Source organism: Mobula hypostoma, chromosome 8, assembly GCF_963921235.1.
Source record: "Mobula hypostoma chromosome 8, sMobHyp1.1, whole genome shotgun sequence".
Taxonomy (NCBI): Eukaryota; Metazoa; Chordata; class Chondrichthyes; order Myliobatiformes; family Myliobatidae; genus Mobula; species Mobula hypostoma.
In genome coordinates, this window is record NC_086104.1 from 49,092,223 (window position 1) to 49,113,759 (window position 21,537).

Below are 21,537 nucleotides of genomic sequence, written 5' to 3' on the forward strand. Positions count from 1 at the left end.
TTATTTCCAAAACTGCAGCAAGACATAGTGTGAACAAAGTTGGAGCAAGAACACATCCCTGTTTTACCCCATGGTTGAAGGTGAAGGCTTCGCTGACGTCTCCTCCAATAGATACTTTGCCAGACATATTCTCATGAAACAACTTGATCATCGTAATCAGCCCATCTGGACAGCCATAAGTTTTGAGCACTTCAACAAAGACAATGTACAATTGTTGCTGCTGTTCTACCACCTTCTCCTGGAGTTGCCTCAAAGTAAAAATCATGTCAGAGGTTGCTCTTCCAGCCCTAAAGCCATATTGGCTTTCAGGAAGCGCATCTTCTGAGATGATCTTGAGCCAGCTGAGCAGTATCTTCGCCACAATCTTGCCAGCTGTGAACAGAAGGGAGATTCCTCGGTGGTTTCCACAAACACTACGGTCGCCTTTCTTCCTGTAGATGCTGACTACAATCGGCTGGTGGCATAGTGGCATCAGCGTCGGACTTCGGTGCGAAGGCTCCTGAGTTCGAATCCAGCCAGCTCCCTTGCACGCTTTCCATCCATGTTGGGTTGAGTGATGAGCTAGCAATTCAGCCCCGTAAAAATAAGAAAGCCTGCTAAAAAAAAAGCCGTCATGACGGCGTCCCAATGACTCCACTCAGAGTTAAGGGCTTTCTTCTCCCTTTACACAACAGATTCCCAGAGCCAGTTTCACTTACTGAAGACAAGATAAGAATATGATGAAAGGATCGAAACAAAGACACTTACTAAGGGATAATTGATTAACTAACTTCAAAGTATCATCAGTTGTTAGTTTATAGTTTCTATTGACTTTTAACACCATATTAAGAATAATGATTGATCTTGCAGTAAGAAATTCAAACATACACAGCTTATCAAGTTGTCAATATCCATAACTGATAGGGCAATTCTGTATAAAAATAGCATTTTTTTTTTGTTCTGACTTCAGAACAGTGTGATGACAAGGCCCTTGTTGTTCTCCTTGTGCTCAAGTAAGATAAAGTATGTTTGAGGAATGTGTGTGTCTGTTCAGAGTTGAGTTAATCAGTTATGACAGTTACTTGGAGGTTCACCACCACCCAGGTCTCAATACGTATGATGTGCCAGTAGCGATACACCCTATCTTCGTTATATGCGTCTTCAGACAATGCAGATTCACAGTTATGCGAGGAACCTATTTCTACCAACGTCTCCTTGTATGCGTCCAAAACTCGCAGTTATGCGAGCAGCACTGCTTTCCCGCCAATACAGGTCACGTGCGCATGCCTCACAGTCTCACTGTTGGGACAAGAAGCACTGCTTTTCCGCCAATACAAGTCAGGTGCGCGCGCCTCACAATCTCACTCCTGCCAGTCTCGCATTGGTTTTCACAAGGTGTGGATGCGTGATCTTGCACTCTTAAACTTTTGTTGGTTTTACCTACGGTGCAGTGATTTTGTGCTTGAAATATTTATCTATGCCTCCTAAGCGTCCGATGTCATGTCCTGCGCTATCAGCCGAACGGCAGAGAACCGCTTTAACACTTGAAAAAAAGTTGGAAATTATAAACAGCGTGGCATCAACTGAAGGTAACACAGCTCTGGGACACTACTGCCAGGAACAGAATCTTGCCTTTAAAGTTCTTTTGTTGCTTGACAATGTGCCAGCCTATCCTAAGTATCTGAACAGCATTCATCCTAACATAACAGTGCGTTTCCTGCTGCCTAACACAGCATCACTGGTTCAACCACTCGACTAAGGTGTGATCCACATTCAAGGCATTATTTTTTACAGTGAACTATCTCTCAGATGCTGGAAGCAACAGACAATTTTGAAAATCCCGGTAATTTACCAACGGTGAAGGAATGGTGGAAGTCGGAACACTTGGCACAAATGACGATGGACATGGACCCAAGTTTAGAACGGAGTCAGCATTTCAGTCGTTCCCTGCCGTCAACCCTTCTTCCCTACAAGCAAATTTATGATGAAAAACAAAATACTGCCAAGCAAGCAACCCTCACCACTTTCTTCAAATCGGTGTCATCTCCTGCTGCCGGCAGTTGTAAGAGTTCTGTGAGTCTTCCTTCACCCCTTGCTGTGCTTGATATGATCCTGACGACCACAACAACCACTCATCTCCCAGAGCGAACACACCTGCCACTGTTGGTGAGTACTGTACTGTACACCCTAGTATGTTAACTTTCTATGATTTATTACATCGAATGTTACCTTAAATTGATGAAATATAATATGAATATTGCCTTGTAGTACTGCTTTTGTATCGTATTGGTATGAAAATGTGAATAAGTTACAGATAAAGCATACTTATGAAGCCCTCTGGAACGCATCCCTATTTTCTCCATTTAAGTAATTATTCACATTATGCGTCGACCGCGAGGAACGTATCCCCCGCATATAACGAGGATAGGGTGTATACTGTTTATTTTCTAACTTGCGTTGTAAATGCAGCTTATTATTTGTTAATTTAATTGTGGTAATATTACTTATGTGTTGCGTGTGAGTTATGTGTACTGTGTTGTGCACCTTGTCCAGAGGAACATTGTTTCATTTGACTGTATACATGTTGTTGCCAATTAACTGCACTCAGAACACACACACACACACGCACTCACTCACTCAATTTATTTGTGGTCATTTGCATTATTGTAAATGATAGCTAACCTTCGACTTTGTTAAGCGTGAGTAAGAAATTCAGCCTTGGTAGCTGATCAGTCCTAAATCCTAGGCAGTTCACAGTTGAGCTGCTGGAACATTAATTTCCTCTTGTATGGAGTAGTCAAGTTACACCAACACCTGAGGTGCTGACATAGAAAAGCTGCAGTGTAAAAAAAAAGGGGCTGCTCTAATCTGGGTTGCACTCCGCAGGAGGACGTTAAATAAAGGGGGTGTCCTGATCTGGGTCAGATCCCACAGGAACACCTTAAATAAAGGGGGCGTCCCAATCCAGGTCAGATCCCGCAGGAGCACGTTAAATAAAGGGGTTGCCCTGATTCAGCACAGGAAGAAGTTAGCCTGGTCCAAGTCAGACTCTACGGGAGCATGACGAGTGTGAAGTGTGTACGTGCGCACACCTTGATTGTATGTGTGTGAATCATAACATGAAAGTCTCCTATTTCAAACCTTTAAAGCACTCCAGTAGTGTGTATATTTGTACACTATGGACCAGAAGCATTAAGTATGATTGAGGAGTAAGTGTATGTGTTCCTCTGGACAAGGTGCACAACACAGTACATATAACTAACACACATCACATAACTAATATTACCACAATTAAATTAACAAATAATAAGGTGCATTTAAGACACAATTTAAAAAGTTAACAGTATGATACCACTGACACTTCATATGTAATGAGACCTGGGTGGTGGTAGTATTCTTATGGTCTGGGGGAAAAATCTGTTTCCCATCCTAACAATTTTTGTCCTAATGCTACAGAGCCAAAGAGATTGCAGGATGGATAGGAGGGATAATTGAAAATCCTAAGGGTCCTGTGTATGCAGCGCTCCTGATAAATATCTCTGATGGGTGGAAGAGAGACCCTGATGATCCTCTCAGCAGTCCTCACAATCCTTTGTAAGGATTTGTGGTCAGATGCCTTGCAATTCCTGTATCAAACAGTGATGCAGCTGGTCAGGACATTCTCGATAGTGCTCCTGTAAAAGGGGTTAAAATCGGGTTGGGGGAAGCCTCTTTCACCTCAATCTCCTCAGGAGGTGGAGACACTGCTGTGCTTTCTTGACCAAAGAGGTGTTGAGGGACCAGGTGAGTTTGTCCATTATGTGCACTCCCAGAAACTTGATGCTCCCAACTTTCTCCACAGAGGAGCAGCTTATGTGCCCCAAGGACCCTGCACCTTCTTAAAGTCCACAATCTTGTTCACGTTCAGACTCAAGTTCTTGTGCTCACTGGATTCTACCAGCTGTTGTATCTCGTCTCTGTATGCAGTTGTGTCATCGTCACTGATGAGGCCGAGCTTGATGATTTGGTTTGAACTGCATCAGCAGTGCAGTAATGCATCAACAGCATGAACAGCAGCGGGCTCAGCAAACAGCCCTGGGGGGTGACAGTGCTCAACGTGATGGAGCTAGAGATGTTGCTGCCAACACAGACTGGCTGTGGACTTTCTGTCAAGAAGTCCAAGATCCAGTTACAGAGAGATATGTTGAGACCCAGCGAGGATAGTTTACCCACCAGCTTCTGAGACATGATCATATTAAATGCCAAGCTGATTAATAAACAGTATCCTGGTATATGAGGCACCATTTTTCAGATGGGACAGGACACAGTGGAGTGCAGAGGCTATGGCATTATCAGTGGGCCAATTTAAGCAATAAGAGAATGAGAAAGCATCCAGTGTAGCAGGATGATGAGATTTAATGCAATCCATGATGAGCTGTTCAAAGCACTTTATTATTGTTGAGGTTAGTGCCACTGGCCGATAGATATTGATGCAGATTACTGTCGCTCTCTTAGCCACCAGGATGACGTGTCCACCTTGAAGCCTGAGAGGACAGTGCACTGGTCCAGAGAGATGTAGGAGACGTCTGCTAGAACCTCTATTAACTGGGGTGCACAGTTCCTCACCACCTAACCAGGTATATTACCAGGCTTCACAGCCTTATGTGAATTGATCCTGACACATCAGCTGAGGCCAGACAGACTGCAAGCTCCTTGGAGAGGAGGGGAGGCCTTCCTCACTGGCACATCATTCCATGCATCAAACTGTGTGTAAGAGAAATTCAGCTTATCAGGAAGAGAGGTATTATTGTCGTTGACGTGCAAGAACTTGTACTCTGTTATGGTCTGAATGCCCTGCCACATGTGCCCCATGTCTCTGGTGTTACTGAAATGGTCGTATATTCTCTGTGAATAATCCCGTCTTGCCTTCCTAATGGCACAGGAAAGTGCAGCTTGCCACCCTGACAGCCGTCTTATCACCTGATCTGAAGGCAGCATCCCGATTGCTCAGATGTGAGTGGCCCTCTGCTGTCAGCCATGGCTTCTGATTTGCCCTTCCTCACATAGATGACGTCCTCAATAACGATGATGTCCTCAATGCAGTTCTATGTAGCCAATCACAGATCCCGCATATTCAAAGGCAATGTGATAGGTAGTCACCTCCCTGAACATGTTCCAGTCCGTGTTTTCAGAACAATCCCATAAGGCTCCTTCTGTCCAGGTCTTTACTTCCCTTTGTATAGTAGAGCTGCTATGTAAGATGTCTTTCAGTTATCAAACCAGATTAAAGCATGTTAAATTTGCCAAGAAGGCTCGGTAACTGCACTTGGGAGGAAGGGGATGCAGCAAGATGAGAGTAAATAAAATATGATGGACGTTAAGAAAAAAAAAATGACAGTTTCATTTGGTTTTGCATATGAAGCCAAAAGAAAAATGTAAATGTTAAACCTTGTTCCTTCAGGAGGTTAATGGTTGGTCGTCCAGCAGAGCGAGAATGTACATTTCTGAAAGGATAAGAAAGGAACAATTAGCACAAAAATGCAAGGAATACAATAAATGACTTATTTAAAATATAATTGACTCCACAAAGTTCCAAGTAAATTTATTATCAAAGTACGTAAGTGGTCACTATATGCAACTTTGAGATTCACTGTCTTGCGAACATACTCAATAAATCCACAGAATAATAACCATAACAGAATCGATGAAAGACCACGCCAACTTTGACATTCAGCCGATGTGCAAAAAACACACTGTGCAAACACAAAGAGAAAGAAATAATAATAATAAACAAATGAGCAATAAATATCAAGAGCATGAGAGGAGGAGTCCTTAAAAGTGAGTCCATAGCTTGTAGGAACATTTCAATGACAGAGCAAGTGAAGTTATCCTCTTTGGTCCAAGAGCCTGATGGCTGAGGGGTAATAACTGTTCCTGAACCTGGTGGTGTGAGTCCTGATGCTCCTGTACCACATTCCTGATGGCTGAGGGGTAATAACTGTTCCTGAACCTGGTGGTGAGAGTCCTGATGCTCCTGTACCACATTCCTGATGGCAGAGTGAGAAGAGAGCATGTTCTGGGTAGTGGCAGGGGGGTGGGGGGGATGTGTCCCAGATGATGGATACTGCTTTCCTACGACAGCGTTTCGTGTAGATGTGCTCAGTGGTGGGAAGGGCTTTACCCGTAATGAACTGAGCTGTATCTACTACATTTTGTAGGATTTTCCATTCAATGCCATTGTTATTTCCATACCAGGCTATTATGCAGCCAGTCAATGTACTCTCCACTACACATCTATTGAAGTTTGTCAAAGTTTTAGATATAGAAACATGGAAAACCTACAGCACAATACAGGCCCTTTGGCCCACAAAGCTGTGCCGAACATGTCCTTACCCTAGAACTACCTAGGCTTACCCATAGCCCTCTATTTTTCTAAGCTCCATGTATCCATCCAGGAGTCTCTTAAAAGACCCTATCATTTCCGCCTCCACCGCCACCGCCACCGCCAGCAGCCCATTCCACGCACTCACCACTCTCTGCGTAAAAAACTTACCCCTGACATCTCCTCTGTACCTACTTCCAAGCACCTTAAAAATATGCCCTCTCGTGTTAGCCATTTCAGCCCTGGGAAAAAGCCTCTAACTATCCACACGATCAATGTCTCTCATCATCTTATACACCTCTATCAGGTCACCTCTCATCCTCCGTCGCTCCAAGGAGTTCACCCAACCTATTCTCATAAGGCATGCTCCCCAATCCAAGCAACATCCTTGTAAATCTCCTCTGCATCCTTTCTATGGTTTCCACGTCCTTCCTATAGTGAGGCGACCAGATCTGAACACAGTACTCGAAGTGGGGTCTGACCAGGGTCCTATATAGCTGCAACATTACCTCTTGGCTCTTAAACTGAATCCCAAAATTGATGAAGGCCAATGCACCGTATGCCTTCTTAACCACAGAGTCAACCTGCATAGCAGCTTTGAGTGTCCTATGGACTTGGACCCCAAGATCCCTCTGATCCTCCACACTGCCAACAGTCTCTCCATTAATGCTATATTCTGCCATCATGTTTGACCTACCAAAATGAACCACCTCATATTTATCTGGGTTGAACTCCATCTGCCACTTCTCAGCCCAGTTTTGCATCTATCGATGTCCCACTGTAACCTCTGACAGCCCTCCACACTATCCACACACCCCCAACCTCTGTGTCATCAGCAAATTTACTAACCCATCTTTCCACTTCCTCATCCAGGTCATTTATAAAAATCACAAAGAGTAGGGGTCCCAGAACAGATCCCTGAGGCACACCACTGGTCACTGGCCTAAATGCAGAATATAACCCATCTACAACCACTCTTTGTCTTCAGTGGGCAAGCCAGTTCTGGATCCACAAAGCATTGTCCCCTTGGATTCCATGCCTCCTTATTTTCTCAATAAGCCTTGCATGGGGTACCTTATCAAATGCCTTGCTAAAATCCATATACACTACATCTGTGGCTCTACCTTCATTAATGTGTTTAGTCACATCCTCAAAAAATTCAATCAGGCTCATAAGGCACAACCTGCCTTTGACAAAGCCATGCTGACTATTCCTAATCATATTATGCCTCTCCAAATGTTCATAAATCCTGCTCCTCAGGATCTTCTCCATTAACTTACCAACCACTGAAGTAAGACTCACTGGTCTATAATTTCCTGGGCTATCCCTACTGCCTTTCCTGAATAAGGGAACAACATCCGCAACCCTCCAATCCTCTGGAACCTCTCCCTTCTTCATTGATGATGCAAAGATCATTGCTAGAGGCTCAGCAATATCTTTCCTCGCTTCCCACAGTAGCCTGGGGTACATCCCATCCGGTCCTGGTGATTTATCCAACTCGATGCTTTCCAGCACATCCTCTTCCTCAATATCTACAAGTCATCCCTACAATCGCCAAGATCCTTTTCTGTAGTGAATACTGAAGCAAAGTATTCATTAAGTACCTCTGCTATCTCCTCCGGTTCCATACACACTTTTCCACTGTCACACTTGATTGGTCCTATTCTCTCGTGTCTTATCCTCTTGCTCTTCACATATTTGTGGAATGCCTTGGGGTTTTCCTTAATCCTGTCTGCCAAGGCCTTCACATGGCCCCTTCTGGCTCTCCTAATTTCATTCTTAAGCTCCTTCCTGCTAGCCTTACAATCTTCTAGAATTATATCATTACCTAGTTTTTTGAACCTTTCATAAGCTCTTCTTCTCTTCTTGACTAGATTTACAACAGCCTTTGTACATCATGGTCCCTGTACCCTACCATCCTTTCCCTGTCTCATTGGAACGTACCTATGCAGAACCTTACACAAAGATCCCGTGAGGATTTGCCACATTTCTTCCGTATGTTTCCCTGAGAACACCTGTTTCCAATTTATCCTTCCAAGTTCCTGCCTGATAGCCTCATATTTCCCCTTACTCCAAATAAACGTTACCCCAACTTGTCTGTTCCTATCCCTCTCCTTTACTATGGTAAAGGAGATAGAATTGTGATCACTATCTCCAAAATGCTCTCCCACTGAGAGACCTGACACCTGACCACCTTCATTTCCCAATACCAGATCAAGTCCAGCCTCGCCTCTTGTAGACACATATTGTGTCAAGAAACCTTCCTGAATACACTTAACAAATTCCACCCCATCTAAACCCCTTGCTCTAAGGAGATGCCAATCGATATTTGGAAATTAAAATCTCCCACCACAACAACCCTGTTATTATTAAACCTTTCCAGAATCTGTCTTCCTATCTGTTCCTCGATGTCCCTGTTACTATTGGGTGGTCTATAAAAAACACCCAGTAGAGTAATTGACCCCTTCCTATTCCTAACTTCCACCCACAGAGACTCAGTAGACAACCCCTCCATGACTTCCTCCTTTTCTGCAGCTGTGACACTATCTCTGATCAACAGTGCCACGCCCCCACATCTTTTGCCTCCCTCCTTTTCCATTCTGAAACATTTGAAGCCTGGCACTTGAAGTAGCCATTCCTGCCCCTGCACCATCCAAGTCTCTGTAATGGTCACAACATCATAGCTCCGAGTGCTGATCCATGCTCTAAGCTCATCCGCTTTATTCATAATACTCCACACATTAAAATAGACACGTCTCAAACCATCGGTCTGAGTGTGGCCCTTCTCTATCACCTGCCTATTCTCCCTTTTGCACTATACCCGAGCTTTCTCTATTTGTGAACCAACCTCCCTTTCCTCCTTCTCTTCAGTTCGGTTCCCACCCCCCAGCAATTCTAGTTTAAACTCTCCCCAATAGCATCTGCAAACCTCCCCGCCAGGATATTGGTCCCTCTCAGATTCAGTGCAACCCATCCTTTTTATACAAGTCACACCTGCCCCAAAAGAGGTCCCAATGATCCAGAAATCTGAATCCCTGCCCCCTGCTCCAATCCCTCAGCCACGCATTTATCCTCCATCTCATTCTATTCCTATATTCACTGTCACGTGGTTCAGGCAGTAATCCCGAGATTACTACCTTTGAAGTCCTGCTTCTCAACTTCCTTCCCAACTCTCCGTAATCTGCTTTCAAGACCTCCTCCCTTTTCCTAACTATGTCGTTGGTACCAATATGTACCACGACTTCTGGCTGTTCTCCTTCCCACTTCAAGATATCGTGGACACAATCAGAAACATCCCAGACCCTGGCACCTGAGAGGCAAAATACCATCCACATTTCTTTCCTACTTCCACAGAATCGCCTGTCTGACCCCTTAACTATAGAGTCCCCTATCACTGCTGCCATCCTCTTCGTTTCCCTACCCTTCTGAGCCAGAGGTGCGACCACTGTTGCTACCCCCAGGTAGGCAGTCTCCCCCAACAGTACTCAAGCAGGAGTACTTATTGTTAAGGGGGACAGCCACTGGGGTACTCTCTAGCACCTGCTTCTTGCCCTTCCCTCTCCTGACTGTCACTCTCTTCTCTGTCTCCCCAGGCCCTGGAGTGACTACCTGCCTATAACTCCTCTCTAAAACCTCCTCACTCTCCCTGACCAGACGATATCAAGCTGAATCTTCACAAACTCCTAAGAAAGTGAAGGCACTATCTTACTTTCTTCATCATTGCACTTATGTACTGGGCCGAGGACAGGTCGTCCTAAAAGGAAAATTATATAAAAACAAACACAGATGCCTGAAATCTCTAAAAAAAAAAAGAAAATGCTGGAAACAATCAACACCATCTGTGTAAGGAGGAATAGAATTGAGGAAATGGGTTCTAGTAGCACTGAAACTAAAGATTGTTGCACGTAACTCACTTAAGATTGACCTGTGATGTTAACTCTTTTTCTCTCCCCATTTATGTTGTATGGCTTTTTGAGAGCTTCCAACATTTTCTGTTGCTAACATAGCTAATAAAATGACTTAAATTGCTGTTTTTTTAAAAAAAAACTAATTCTTAAATGGAAACATTATGACTGTACATTTAGTGCTTAAAAGGTCATTATTTTTTATGCAGGAACACAATTGCTTTTTGATTTATTTCCATCCTCACTTGTGGATCTGCTGAAAGATCTGAGAATCTAAATGCACATGCATGAAAACACACAGATGAAAGTAATTTTATGAACCGCAGTAATGAATGTCTTAAAATTCTCCATAAAACATTGAGAAATCCACATCTGATTAATACGAACTCTAAATTGAGACATTTCATTGTTATTGCATCTCTATATAGAAACATGATGTCGAAAAAATTCCTTCTCTTCATGGTGATATAATTTTACGTCTATAATTATACATTCTGTACCTATCATTTTATTATATATCAAAGGACAACGCATGTTCTGCCTTCAGGGAAGTCTAACCATGGTCTACCAATTAAGGACAATTTGGCAACATTCCACACATGCATTACTACATCCAAATAGTCAGCCACTAAAATGGAAAATAGAACTACTGTACTTTCATTATGAGGTATGATTCAGCGCAATGTAAGTGAATCAACTTTCAAAGGAAAATACATACAAGATATATTAAAATACACTGCAAGAGCTTGAGCAATTTTCAAGCAAATTGAATTAGTGGGCAACTCAATCTCACTCTGAAATTCTCTCAAAACATGAATGGTAGTGGAACTTTTATACTGCACCTCATGTTATCGATAAAATTTCATTTACACTGTATGTTGAAAACATTAGCATCACTGTTAATGGGGGCAATGCAGAAAGGAACTTTGGAACTACAGGAGTTTGCTTTCACCATTCAGTCCTACAATGGCTGCTCCATACCCACTTTATTCCTTCATATACTGTACTTAATAAACAGCCTATGCTCTTAATCTTGAAAGCTTCAATTGACCTGTAACCACAGCCTTTTTTCAGGCTCCAGATTTCAGTGTGAAGAACTAATTCTTCACTTTGTTCCTAAATGACATGGCTGTAGTCTTAATATTATTTGCCTTGTTCCAAATCTGGTTGCTCACCACCAGAGGAAATTTTTCTTTATCTACCCTATAAAATTCAGTAATTATTTAGAATGGATCCCCATACAATTTTTGACATTCAACCTCCACGTTATCAAACCTTTTTAGTCCTAGTGTTATTTTTGCAGAATCTATATCTCAATGCACCTGAGGCCAATATATCCTTCTTGAATGAGAGATTAGAAATGCATGAACACAAATGGCGTTATAGTGGGGAGAGCTGTGTGTGTGGGGGGGGGGTGTTGGTTGTTAGGAAGGATGAGGGGAGTTGTGATGTTCCAGTGCCAGTGGTACACTTGCACTTCGTGCAAGTGCTTGTGTGTATTTTAATTTGAAGTTGATATTGAATGCCCCATTAGTGTATATTAACATGAGAAATTTCACATCCATTGAAATTAGTCAGCATTAAGCTACATTATACTCCCATTAAATCCAACCGATTTAATGGGAGTATGCGAAGAGAAAGTATTTCAGGATGTATATTGTATACATTTCTCTGACATTAAATGTTGAATGTCTTTGAAACCACCGCTAGAAGTCAACGTACAACCGCTCAATCATTGCTGAAAGGAATGACTGCACATAATTAGACAGGAACAGATCAAACCACAATATTCAACTACAGCCACAGTAGTGTAGCTATTAGCGCAAAGCTATTACAGCTCAGGGTGTTCTGATATTCGGAGTTAAATTCCGCTGCTGCTCTGTAAGGAGTCTCCGTATGTCTCCTCCACATGGAATGTGTGGGTTTGTTCTGAGCCAAAGATGTACCAGGTAGGTTAAATGGTTGTTTCGAGACAGATATTTCAGACAAAAACAACGGTGCATGCGCACCAGCTTTAACCGTCTGCTCACGAGTGCATGTACAAGTATATCATAACATTGTAAATTGTCCTGTGATTAGATTAGGGTTAATCATATTTAATGGGGGATGATGGGGCAGTGTGGCTCACAGGGCAGAAGGGCCTAATCCACACTGTATCGCTAAATAAGTAAATAACTTAGTGGTAACAAGATGGCTGCAGTGATGCTTCAAACTGAGTCGTAGGGTTGGAGATAGGCAGCCATCATCAGCCTAACTGAGGAACAGCCTTGCAGTCTACACTTGTAGGCACAGATGTATTGTAATGGTAATCTGTCACATGAAGCTCCAAGTCTGTATGGTGGTCAGGTCTTGCAACATTTGGTCACAGTCTTACCACTATGTTTGTGGTGGAAGCAAAAGGTTGTTGGTCATTTCTGAAGTTCATCAGAAGCTCTGAGTTCACATGTGTAGCCACAAATGTAACATCAATTTATTATCCCTCAAGTCTTAAAGAAGGTAGCAAACTTGGCAAATCCTTTTGTCCTAATGACACATGCTCTCTATTCCAGCAGCAGGAAGTGAAATCTCCCCTCAATGCACTGAGAAATCCTGATGGCAATTCTGGGCCATAAATTGGAACTTGTGGTACATTCACTCTGTGGCCACTTTATTAGGTATACCTGTACAATACCTTTTATTAATGCAAATATCTAATCAGCCAATTACGTGGCGGCAACTCAATGTATAAAAGCATGCAGACATGGTCAAGATGTTAAGTCGTTGTTCAGACCAAACAACAGAATGGAGAAGAAATGTGACCCCAAATGATTTTGACGGTGATATGACTGTTGGTGTCAAATAGAGTGGTTTGAGTATCTCAGAAACTGGTCTCCTGGGACTTTCACATGCAACCATCTCTAGAGTTAACAGAGAATAGCGCAAAAAACAATAAACATCTAGGGAGCAGCAGTTCTGTGAGTGAAAATGCTTTGTTAATGAGAGCGGTCAAAGGGGAAAGGTCTGACTGGTTCAAGCTGACAGCAAGGTGACAGTAATTGATATAACCACACGTTACAACAGTGGTGTGCAGAAGAGCATCCCTGAATGTACAGCACATTGTACCTTGAAGTGGGTGGGTGAAAGTAACAGAAGACCTTGAACATACACGTTTATGTTTGTGGTCAGACACTCTGTTTTGAATCAAAGGTTCTAGGAATAGTTAATAGATGGACAAGCGTGCTTAGAGACATTAAAAAATACCCCATCTATTATATCCAGTGCTCCCAATGCAGACTCCTCTACATTGGTGAGACCCGACATAAATTAGGGGAACATTCTATCAAGCACCTCCACTCCCTCTGCCAAAAACAGAATTTCCCGTTTAAATTCCTATCCCCATTCCCGTTGCGACATGTTGGTCCATGACCTCCTCTTTTGCCATGATGAGGCAACTCTCAGAGTGAAGGAGCAACACCTCATATTCCATCTAGGTAGCCTCCAACCCAATAGCATAAATATTGATTTCCCCTTCTGGTAATTTTATCCCCTCCCCCTTCCCTCTTTCTCTACTCCCCACTCTGGCCTCTTACCTCTTCTCCTCACCTGCCTATCAATTCCCCCTGGTGTTTCTCCTTCTTCTCTTTCCCCCAAGGCCCACTCTCCTCCTCTATTAGATTCCTTCTTCTCCAACTTTTCACCTTTCCCACGCACCTGGCTTCACCAATTGCCGAGCTTATCCTCCTTCTCCTCCCCCACCGTTTTATTCTGCTCTTCCCCCTTTCTTCCCATTCCTGAAAAAGGGTCTTGGCCTGAAACATAAACAGTTTAATCATTTCCATAGATACTGCCTGACCTGCTGAATTCCTCCAGAATTTTGCGTGCGTTACTCTGCATTTTCCTTAACCACTTCTTGAAACATCCTGAGGTTGCTTTATACAGGAAGCAATTTAATGGATGGCAAGATAAACCACTAAAGAAAATTTGAGGATTTACAGTGGTGAAATGAGCTTCCACCTGGTCTGTGGAACCTCTACTTTGGCAACATCACTTTGAAATAAATATCTGGGAGTCACTTTGACTTTCAGTAATAATTTTGTCTTTGGGGATACTGAAACTGGACCAGTCCACAATACACCTCCACTAATATGCCAAACTAAAAATTAATCTTCTAATCTTCTAGACTGAAACAATTGCATTGATTGACAATCATGACAATGACTGGTCCTCTGGCACCAACCGTCCAGTGAATAGATTACACCAGCAATAGTTCTTCAGTGTAAGATCTTCAGACACCAAAATGTAAAATTGTCACCTATTCATCAACACTTGGTATTAATAATAAACAATGAGTCAAGTAGGTATCAAGGAAGATTAGCCAGGGAAAGTCAAGAATGCATTTTAAATTGCATACTGTTAATTTCCATGGCAATGCAAATAGCTACTGCACTTAAAATGGACAGGGTTTGAGAAATATTAACTTTAAAACATAGCATGGAAGAAACTAATCTTACATAGCCTAAGACAGCAGATCTCCCACCTGGTGAACTGCCTCTCTCACTTTCCACCTCCGATGTTTACGCCACCCTGAGCAGGGTGAATGTATGGAAGGCAGCTGGTCCAGATGGAATAACTGGCCGTGTGCTCAGAGTCTGTGCAGGGCAGTTGGTCGGGTCTTCACGGACATTTTTAATCTGTCCCTGGCCCAGGTAGTTGTCCCCACAAGCTTCAAGATCACCACCATCGTGCCAGTGCCAAAGCATTCCATGGCCACGGGCCTGAATGACTTCCGTCCAGTTGCACTCACCTCCATCATTGCAAAGTGCTTTGAGAGACCAGTTCTATCACATCTGAAATCCTGTCTGCCCACTACCCTGGACCCCCATCAATTTGCCTATCGCACTAACAGGTCAACAGAGGATGCCATCTCCACGGCACTTCACTCTGCCCTGACCCACCTGGACAGCCCCAACTCTTACATCAGAATGCTGTTCATTGACTTTAGTTCGGCATTCAATACTGTGATCCCCTCCAAGCTGATCACCAAACTTCGCCAGCTTGGTATCAGCATATCCCTCTGCAATTGGACCTTGGACTTTCTGACTAACAGACCCCAATCAGTTAAGTTAGACAACCTCTCCTCCTCTACTCTCACCCTGAACACCGGCGTGCCTCAAGGCTGTGCGCTGAGCCCTCTTCTGTACTCCCTTTTCACCTATGACCGTGCTCCTGTACATGGTTCTAACTCCACAATCAAGTTCGCAGACAACACCACAGTGGTTGGTCTGATCAGAGGGGATGACAAGACGGCCTACAGAGATGAGGTCCAGCACCTGGCTGCATGGTGTGCAGCCAACAATCTGGCCCTTAACACCCAGAAGACCAAGGAGATCATTGTGGACTTCAGGCATGCCAGGAGTCACACTCACATCTACATTAATGGAGCTGTAGTGGAGCGTGTATCAAGCTTCAAATTCCTTGGTGTCCACATTTCCGAGGATTTCACCTTATCCCTGAACTCCTCCATCCTGATCAAAAAGGCGCAACAGCACCTTTATTTCCTGCGGAGCATGAAGAAAGCTCCCCTCTGTCCCAGGATACTGATGGACTTTTACCGCTGAACCATTGAGAGCATACTCACCAACTGCATCTCAGTGTGGTATGGAAATTGTCCCGTATCGGACCGCAAAGCACTCCAGCGTGTGGTGAAAACTGCCCAGCGGCTTATCGGTACCCAATTGCCCACCATTGAGAACATCTACCATAAATGCTGCCTGGGCAGGGTGAAAAACATTATCAGGGATGCATCTCACCCTAACCATGGACTTTTTACTCTCCTCCCATCCGGTAGGCGCTACAGGAGCCTCTGCTCCCGCACCAGCAGGCACAGGAAGAGCTTTTTCCCTGAGGCTGTGACACTGCTGAACCTCTCATCACAGCACTAAGCAGTATTGCACCCATATTGGACTGTCTCAGTACTTCTATATTTGTGTGCTGTAGCATTTTTTTTTATTTGCAGTTATTTTGTAAATAACACTATTCTTTACATTTCTGGTCAGATGCTAAATGCACTTCATTGGCTTTGTATCTGTACTCAGCACAATGCCAATAAAGTTGACTCTAATCTAATCTAATCTAAATCTCAAAACTGCATTTCTGAACAACAAGGTTACAGCATAGTAAAGCAACCTGCATAACATTATGAATGCAACATTAGGCAAGACCTGACAAAAGCCAAAGAAGATACTAGAAGGGAGAAAAACATGACATTTTAGACTAATGATTTATTTGATAAAAGATCATCAGCTTGAAACATGAACTCTTTCTTTTTCCATTGTTGTTACATGACTTCATTCAATTTTTCCTTAAAATCCTTGCTGTTTCATAAGGAAGAGCTTTTACTGTACTTACAAAGGTAAATCCAACTTCTTTGCAATTTCAATTTGTTCAATGAAGACCTTTCTTTGTTCATTCTTCTGTACCTCAGTGCTGGCAAATCGTGGGGTGAAATCCAATCCAACCTGGAATAAAATCAGAAGCACAGATGAGAGGATTTTTTTGTATATAATCACTTCATCAAACATGACATAGAATTTCAAATAAAAATTATCAAAAATACTATTTCCAGTCCATTACTAACTACAGAATCTCTCTTTAAGTGTCAACTGTTGATCAGTTTGTAGTATTCTTTTCTCTGTGTCAGAAGCTCTGGGTTGAAGTTCTGTTCCAATAAATTGAGCACATATATACTGGTTCCTTCAGTTTCTCCGAAGGAGAACTGCATCTTTAAGTACAAAATTAAATAGTTATGGCTAAGTTCTTCCATCATTTTTTGGTGTTGTTTCAGATTCCAACATTTGTTATTTTACTAGTTTTACATTGATCAGTTTGCTTTCTCAGATGGACATAAAAGATTCAAAGAAGAGCAGCGGTTAATTTCAGTCTAGGCCAATAACACGGACCCTCATATCAACGTCTTGCAAAAACAAAAAATGTGCTTTCACATTATGTGTTTGAGGGAGCTGGTATATACAGATGGGTTGCTGCTTTTGTAATCTCAACTGCAGTTTAATAATATTTTGCTGTCAAGTACTCTATACTGCCATGAAAATTCCAATACTAACCTCTCTTGTATTTTCCAGTGGAATTTACAGATTTACACATTATAATAGGTAATGTATAATGTATAAATCTGTAAATTCCACTGGAAATGATACACCCTGTGACTATGTATTACACATAACTGTTTTGCATTTTGCAAGGAAGTGGTTCAACACATTTGTATCTTTAAACTGACCGTGCATCGAGCTTTATTAAATTCTTGCATTAAATTCATGACAGAAATACTGTGTATCTTAACATTGTAGATGAAACCTGTTTATAATGTTACTTTACAGTCCAATATTTCTTCTGAAATGAGAGCTGAAAATATCTAATAATTGATCTTGCTCTTATCCCTGCCTTTGAAACCATGGAGTGAAAAAAAACATTGTTGCACATATGATTCATTTAATCTTTATATCCTGTTTTAAAAGTGGAAATGTATAAACAAATTTCCTTGTGCTCAGACTTGATTTAATTGTCTGACTGATATTGAAATTAGAACAATCAGAGACTTTATTTGCTGTGAAGCGTGGACGACTAAACTGGCAATGGTTTGAATTTGAGTACTACTGATCATAAAAGCCAAACTGTCAGCTGTTGTGTTTAGATGTTGGCACAGTTCAACTAATGTTCCATTCAACTACATTTCTTTTGTCAGTTGTAAACTTAAATTTTTTCATTACATGAGTAAACATTACTATCTGTGAGTGTATGACCATAATTATATTTAAACAGCAATAGATAATAAGCATGAAAAAAAGATAAAAAGAGTCCTTAAATGAGTGTAGTTATCCCCCTTTGTTCAAGAGTCTGATGGCTGAGGTGTAATAACTGTTCTTGAACATGGACGTGTGAGTCCTGAGGCACTTGAGCCTTCTAGCTGATGGCAGCAACAAGTAAAGAGCATGGCCTGTGTGATGAGGATCTTCGATGATGGATGCTCCTTTGCTATGGCAACATTTCACGTAGATGTGCTCAATGGCATTTGCAGAATTTTCATTAAAAATACCTTGCTTTGGTTGACAGAGTGATATGAACCATCCAGTGTTCAGTAGGCTGACACAATTTCAATGCTCTATTGTATTGCACAATTGAAAATTTATGCTTTAACAAGCAATATTATTGGATATTATTTTGTGCCACTGAGTAAAACATGGGCATCTGAGAAATCTTAGCCTATTTTCAGTAATTATATCAACCATTAGGAAGGATGGTGAGAATATTTAGCTGGATTCTACCATGTATGACAGGCATCAGTTAAGTGGGAAGAAGTTTTGTTTTCTTCTTCGAGAAGATTAATGGGAGGCTTCAGTTTGAGTTCATGGTAGTTTTTTTCACAAAAGAGATATAGCACAGCACAGGCCCTTCCAGCCCAACCAGTCTGTGCCACCGAGTAACACCCCAGTTTGATAGACTACGCAAGGAAATTCTGTCCCCACTGACTGGAGGATCAATAACCAAGGGACATAGTTTAAAGATAATTGTTTAAGCTGTTTGGGTTGGTTGGAATGAGCAAAGTGGTGCTGGGCGGGTGAATGGAACGGGAGAGGCAGAACATTTGTTTACACAGTGTGGTTGGTAAAATATGAGCAGACACATACGAATGCTCTCAATATTAGCTTGCACCTATGAACAAGAAAAAGCTGCAAGTTATGGGAAAATATTGGAAGAATGGGATTAATTGAGCAGCTGTTTCAAAAGCTGGCACAGATAAGAAAAGCTAAATAACCTCTTCCTATTCTGTACAATTTCTTCAAATTTATTTTGCAAAAATAATCCAGTTATTCTAGTTTTAAGAATATTGCAGGACTGTCATACCTTCTCTTTTGCATTATTTGGATTATTAGAAACATAGAAACATAGAAAATAGGTGCAGGAGTAGGCCATTCGGCCCTTCGAGCCTGCACCGCCATTTATTATGATCATGGCTGATCATCCAACTCAGAACCCAGCCTTCCCTCCATACCCCCTGACCCCTGTAGCCACAAGGGCCATATCTAACTTCCTTTTAAACATAGCTAATGAACTGGCCTCAACAGTTTGCTGTGGCAGAGAATTCCACAGATTCACCACTCTCTGTGTGAAGAAGTTTTTCCTAACCTCGGTCCTAAAAGGCTTCCCCTCTATCCTCAAACTGTGACCCCTCGTTCTAGACCTCCCCAACATCGGGAACAATCTTCCTGCATCTAGCCTGTCCAATCCCTTTAGGATCTTATACGTTTCAATCAGATCCCCCCTCAATCTTCTAAATTCCAACGAGTACAAGCCCAGTTCATCCAGTCTTTCTTCATATGAAAGACCTGCCATCCCAGGAATCAATCTGGTGAACCTTCTTTGTACTCCCTCTATGGCAAAGATGTCTTTCCTCAGATTAGGGGACCAAAACTGCACACAATACTCCAGGTGTGGTCTCACCAAGGCCTTGTACAACTGCAGTAGTACCTCCCTGCTCCTGTACTCGAATCCTCTCGCTATAAATGCCAGCATACCGTTCGCCTTTTTCACCGCCTGCTGTACCTGCATGCCCACTTTCAATGACTGGTGTATAATGACACCCAGGTCTCGTTGCACCTCCCCTTTTCCTAATCGGCCACCATTCAGATAATAATCTGTTTTCCTATTTTTGCCACCAAAGTGGATAACTTCACATTTATCCACATTAAATTGCATCTGCCATGAGTTTGCCCACTCACCCAACCTATCCAAGTCACCCTGCATCCTCTTAGCATCCTCCTCACTGCTAACACTGCCACCCAGCTTCGTGTCATCCGCAAACTTGGAGATGCTGCATTTAATTCCCTCATCCAAGTCATTAATATATATTGTAAACAACTGGGGTCCCAGCACTGAGCCTTGCGGTACCCCACTAGTCACCGCCTGCCATTCTGAAAAGGTCCCGTTTATTCCCACTCTTTGCTTCCTGTCTGCTAACCAATTCTCCACCCACACCAATACCTTACCCCCAATACCGTGTGCTTTAAGTTTGCACACTAATCTCCTATGTGGGACCTTGTCAAAAGCCTTTTGAAAATCCAAATATACCACATCCACTGGTTCTCCCCTATCCACTCTACTAGTTACATCCTCAAAAAATTCTATGAGATTCGTCAGACATGATTTTCCTTTCACAAATCCATGCTGACTTTGTCCGATCATTTCACCGCTTTCCAAATGTGCTGTTATCACATCCTTGATAACTGACTCCAGCAGTTTCCCCACCACCGACGTTAGGCTAACCGGCCTATAATTCCCCGGTTTCTCTCTCCCTCCTTTTTTAAAAAGTGGGGTTACATTAGCCACCCTCCAATCCTCAGGAACTAGTCCAGAATCTAACGAGTTTTGAAAAATTATCACTAATGCATCCACTATTTCTTGGGCCACTTCCTTAAGCACTCTGGGATGCAGACCATCTGGCCCTGGGGATTTATCTGCCTTCAATCCCTTCAATTTACCTAACACCACTTCCCTACTAACATGTATTTCGCTCAGTTCCTCCATCTCACTGGACCCTCTGTCCCTTACTATTTCTGGAAGATTATTTATGTCCTCCTTAGTGAAGACAGAACCAAAGTAATTATTCAATTGGTCTGCCATGTCCTTGCTCCCCATAATCAATTCACCTGTTTCTGTTTGCAGGGGACCTACATTTGTCTTTATCAGTCTTTTCCTTTTTACATATCTATAAAAGCTTTTACAGTCCGTTTTTATGTTCTCTGCCAGTTTTCTCTCATAATCTTTTTTCCCCTTCCTAATTAAGCCCTTTGTCCTCCTCTGCTGAACTCTGAATTTCTCCCAGTCCTCAGGTGAGCCACTTTCTCTGGCTAATTTGTATGCTACTTCTTTGGAATACTATCCCTAATTTCTCTTGTCAGCCACGGGTGCACTACCTTCCTTGATTTATTCTTTTGCCAAACTGGGATGAACAATTGTTGTAGTTCATCCATGCAACCTTTAAATGCCTGCCATTGCATATCCACCGTCAATCCTTGAAGTGTCATTTGCCAGTCTATCTTAGCTAATTCATGTCTCATACCTTCAAAGTTACCCCTCTTTAAGTTCAGAACCTTTGTTTCTGAATTAACTACGTCACTCTCCATGTTAATGAAGAATTCCACCATATTATGGTCACTCTTACCCAAGGGGCCTCTCACGACAAGATCGCTAATTAACCCTTCCTCATTGCTCAAAACCCAGTCCAGAATAGCCTGCTCT

General features: G+C 42.4%; 1 protein-coding gene across 4 annotated transcripts in view; it reads right to left on the reverse strand.

Annotated features, from left to right (window-relative positions):
* Window positions 1–21,537, reverse strand: part of LOC134350523 (putative deoxyribonuclease TATDN3) — a 96,353-nt gene that overhangs the window by 24,367 nt on the left and 50,449 nt on the right. For all 4 annotated transcript variants that reach the window (XM_063055810.1, XM_063055808.1, XM_063055812.1 and 1 more), the window contains exons 6-7: window positions 16,633–16,742; window positions 5,407–5,462 (exon numbers count right to left, since the gene is read on the reverse strand). In XM_063055810.1, the coding sequence (XP_062911880.1) occupies window positions 5,407–5,462; window positions 16,633–16,742 (166 nt within the window). The remainder of the gene's footprint in view (window positions 1–5,406; window positions 5,463–16,632; window positions 16,743–21,537) is intronic.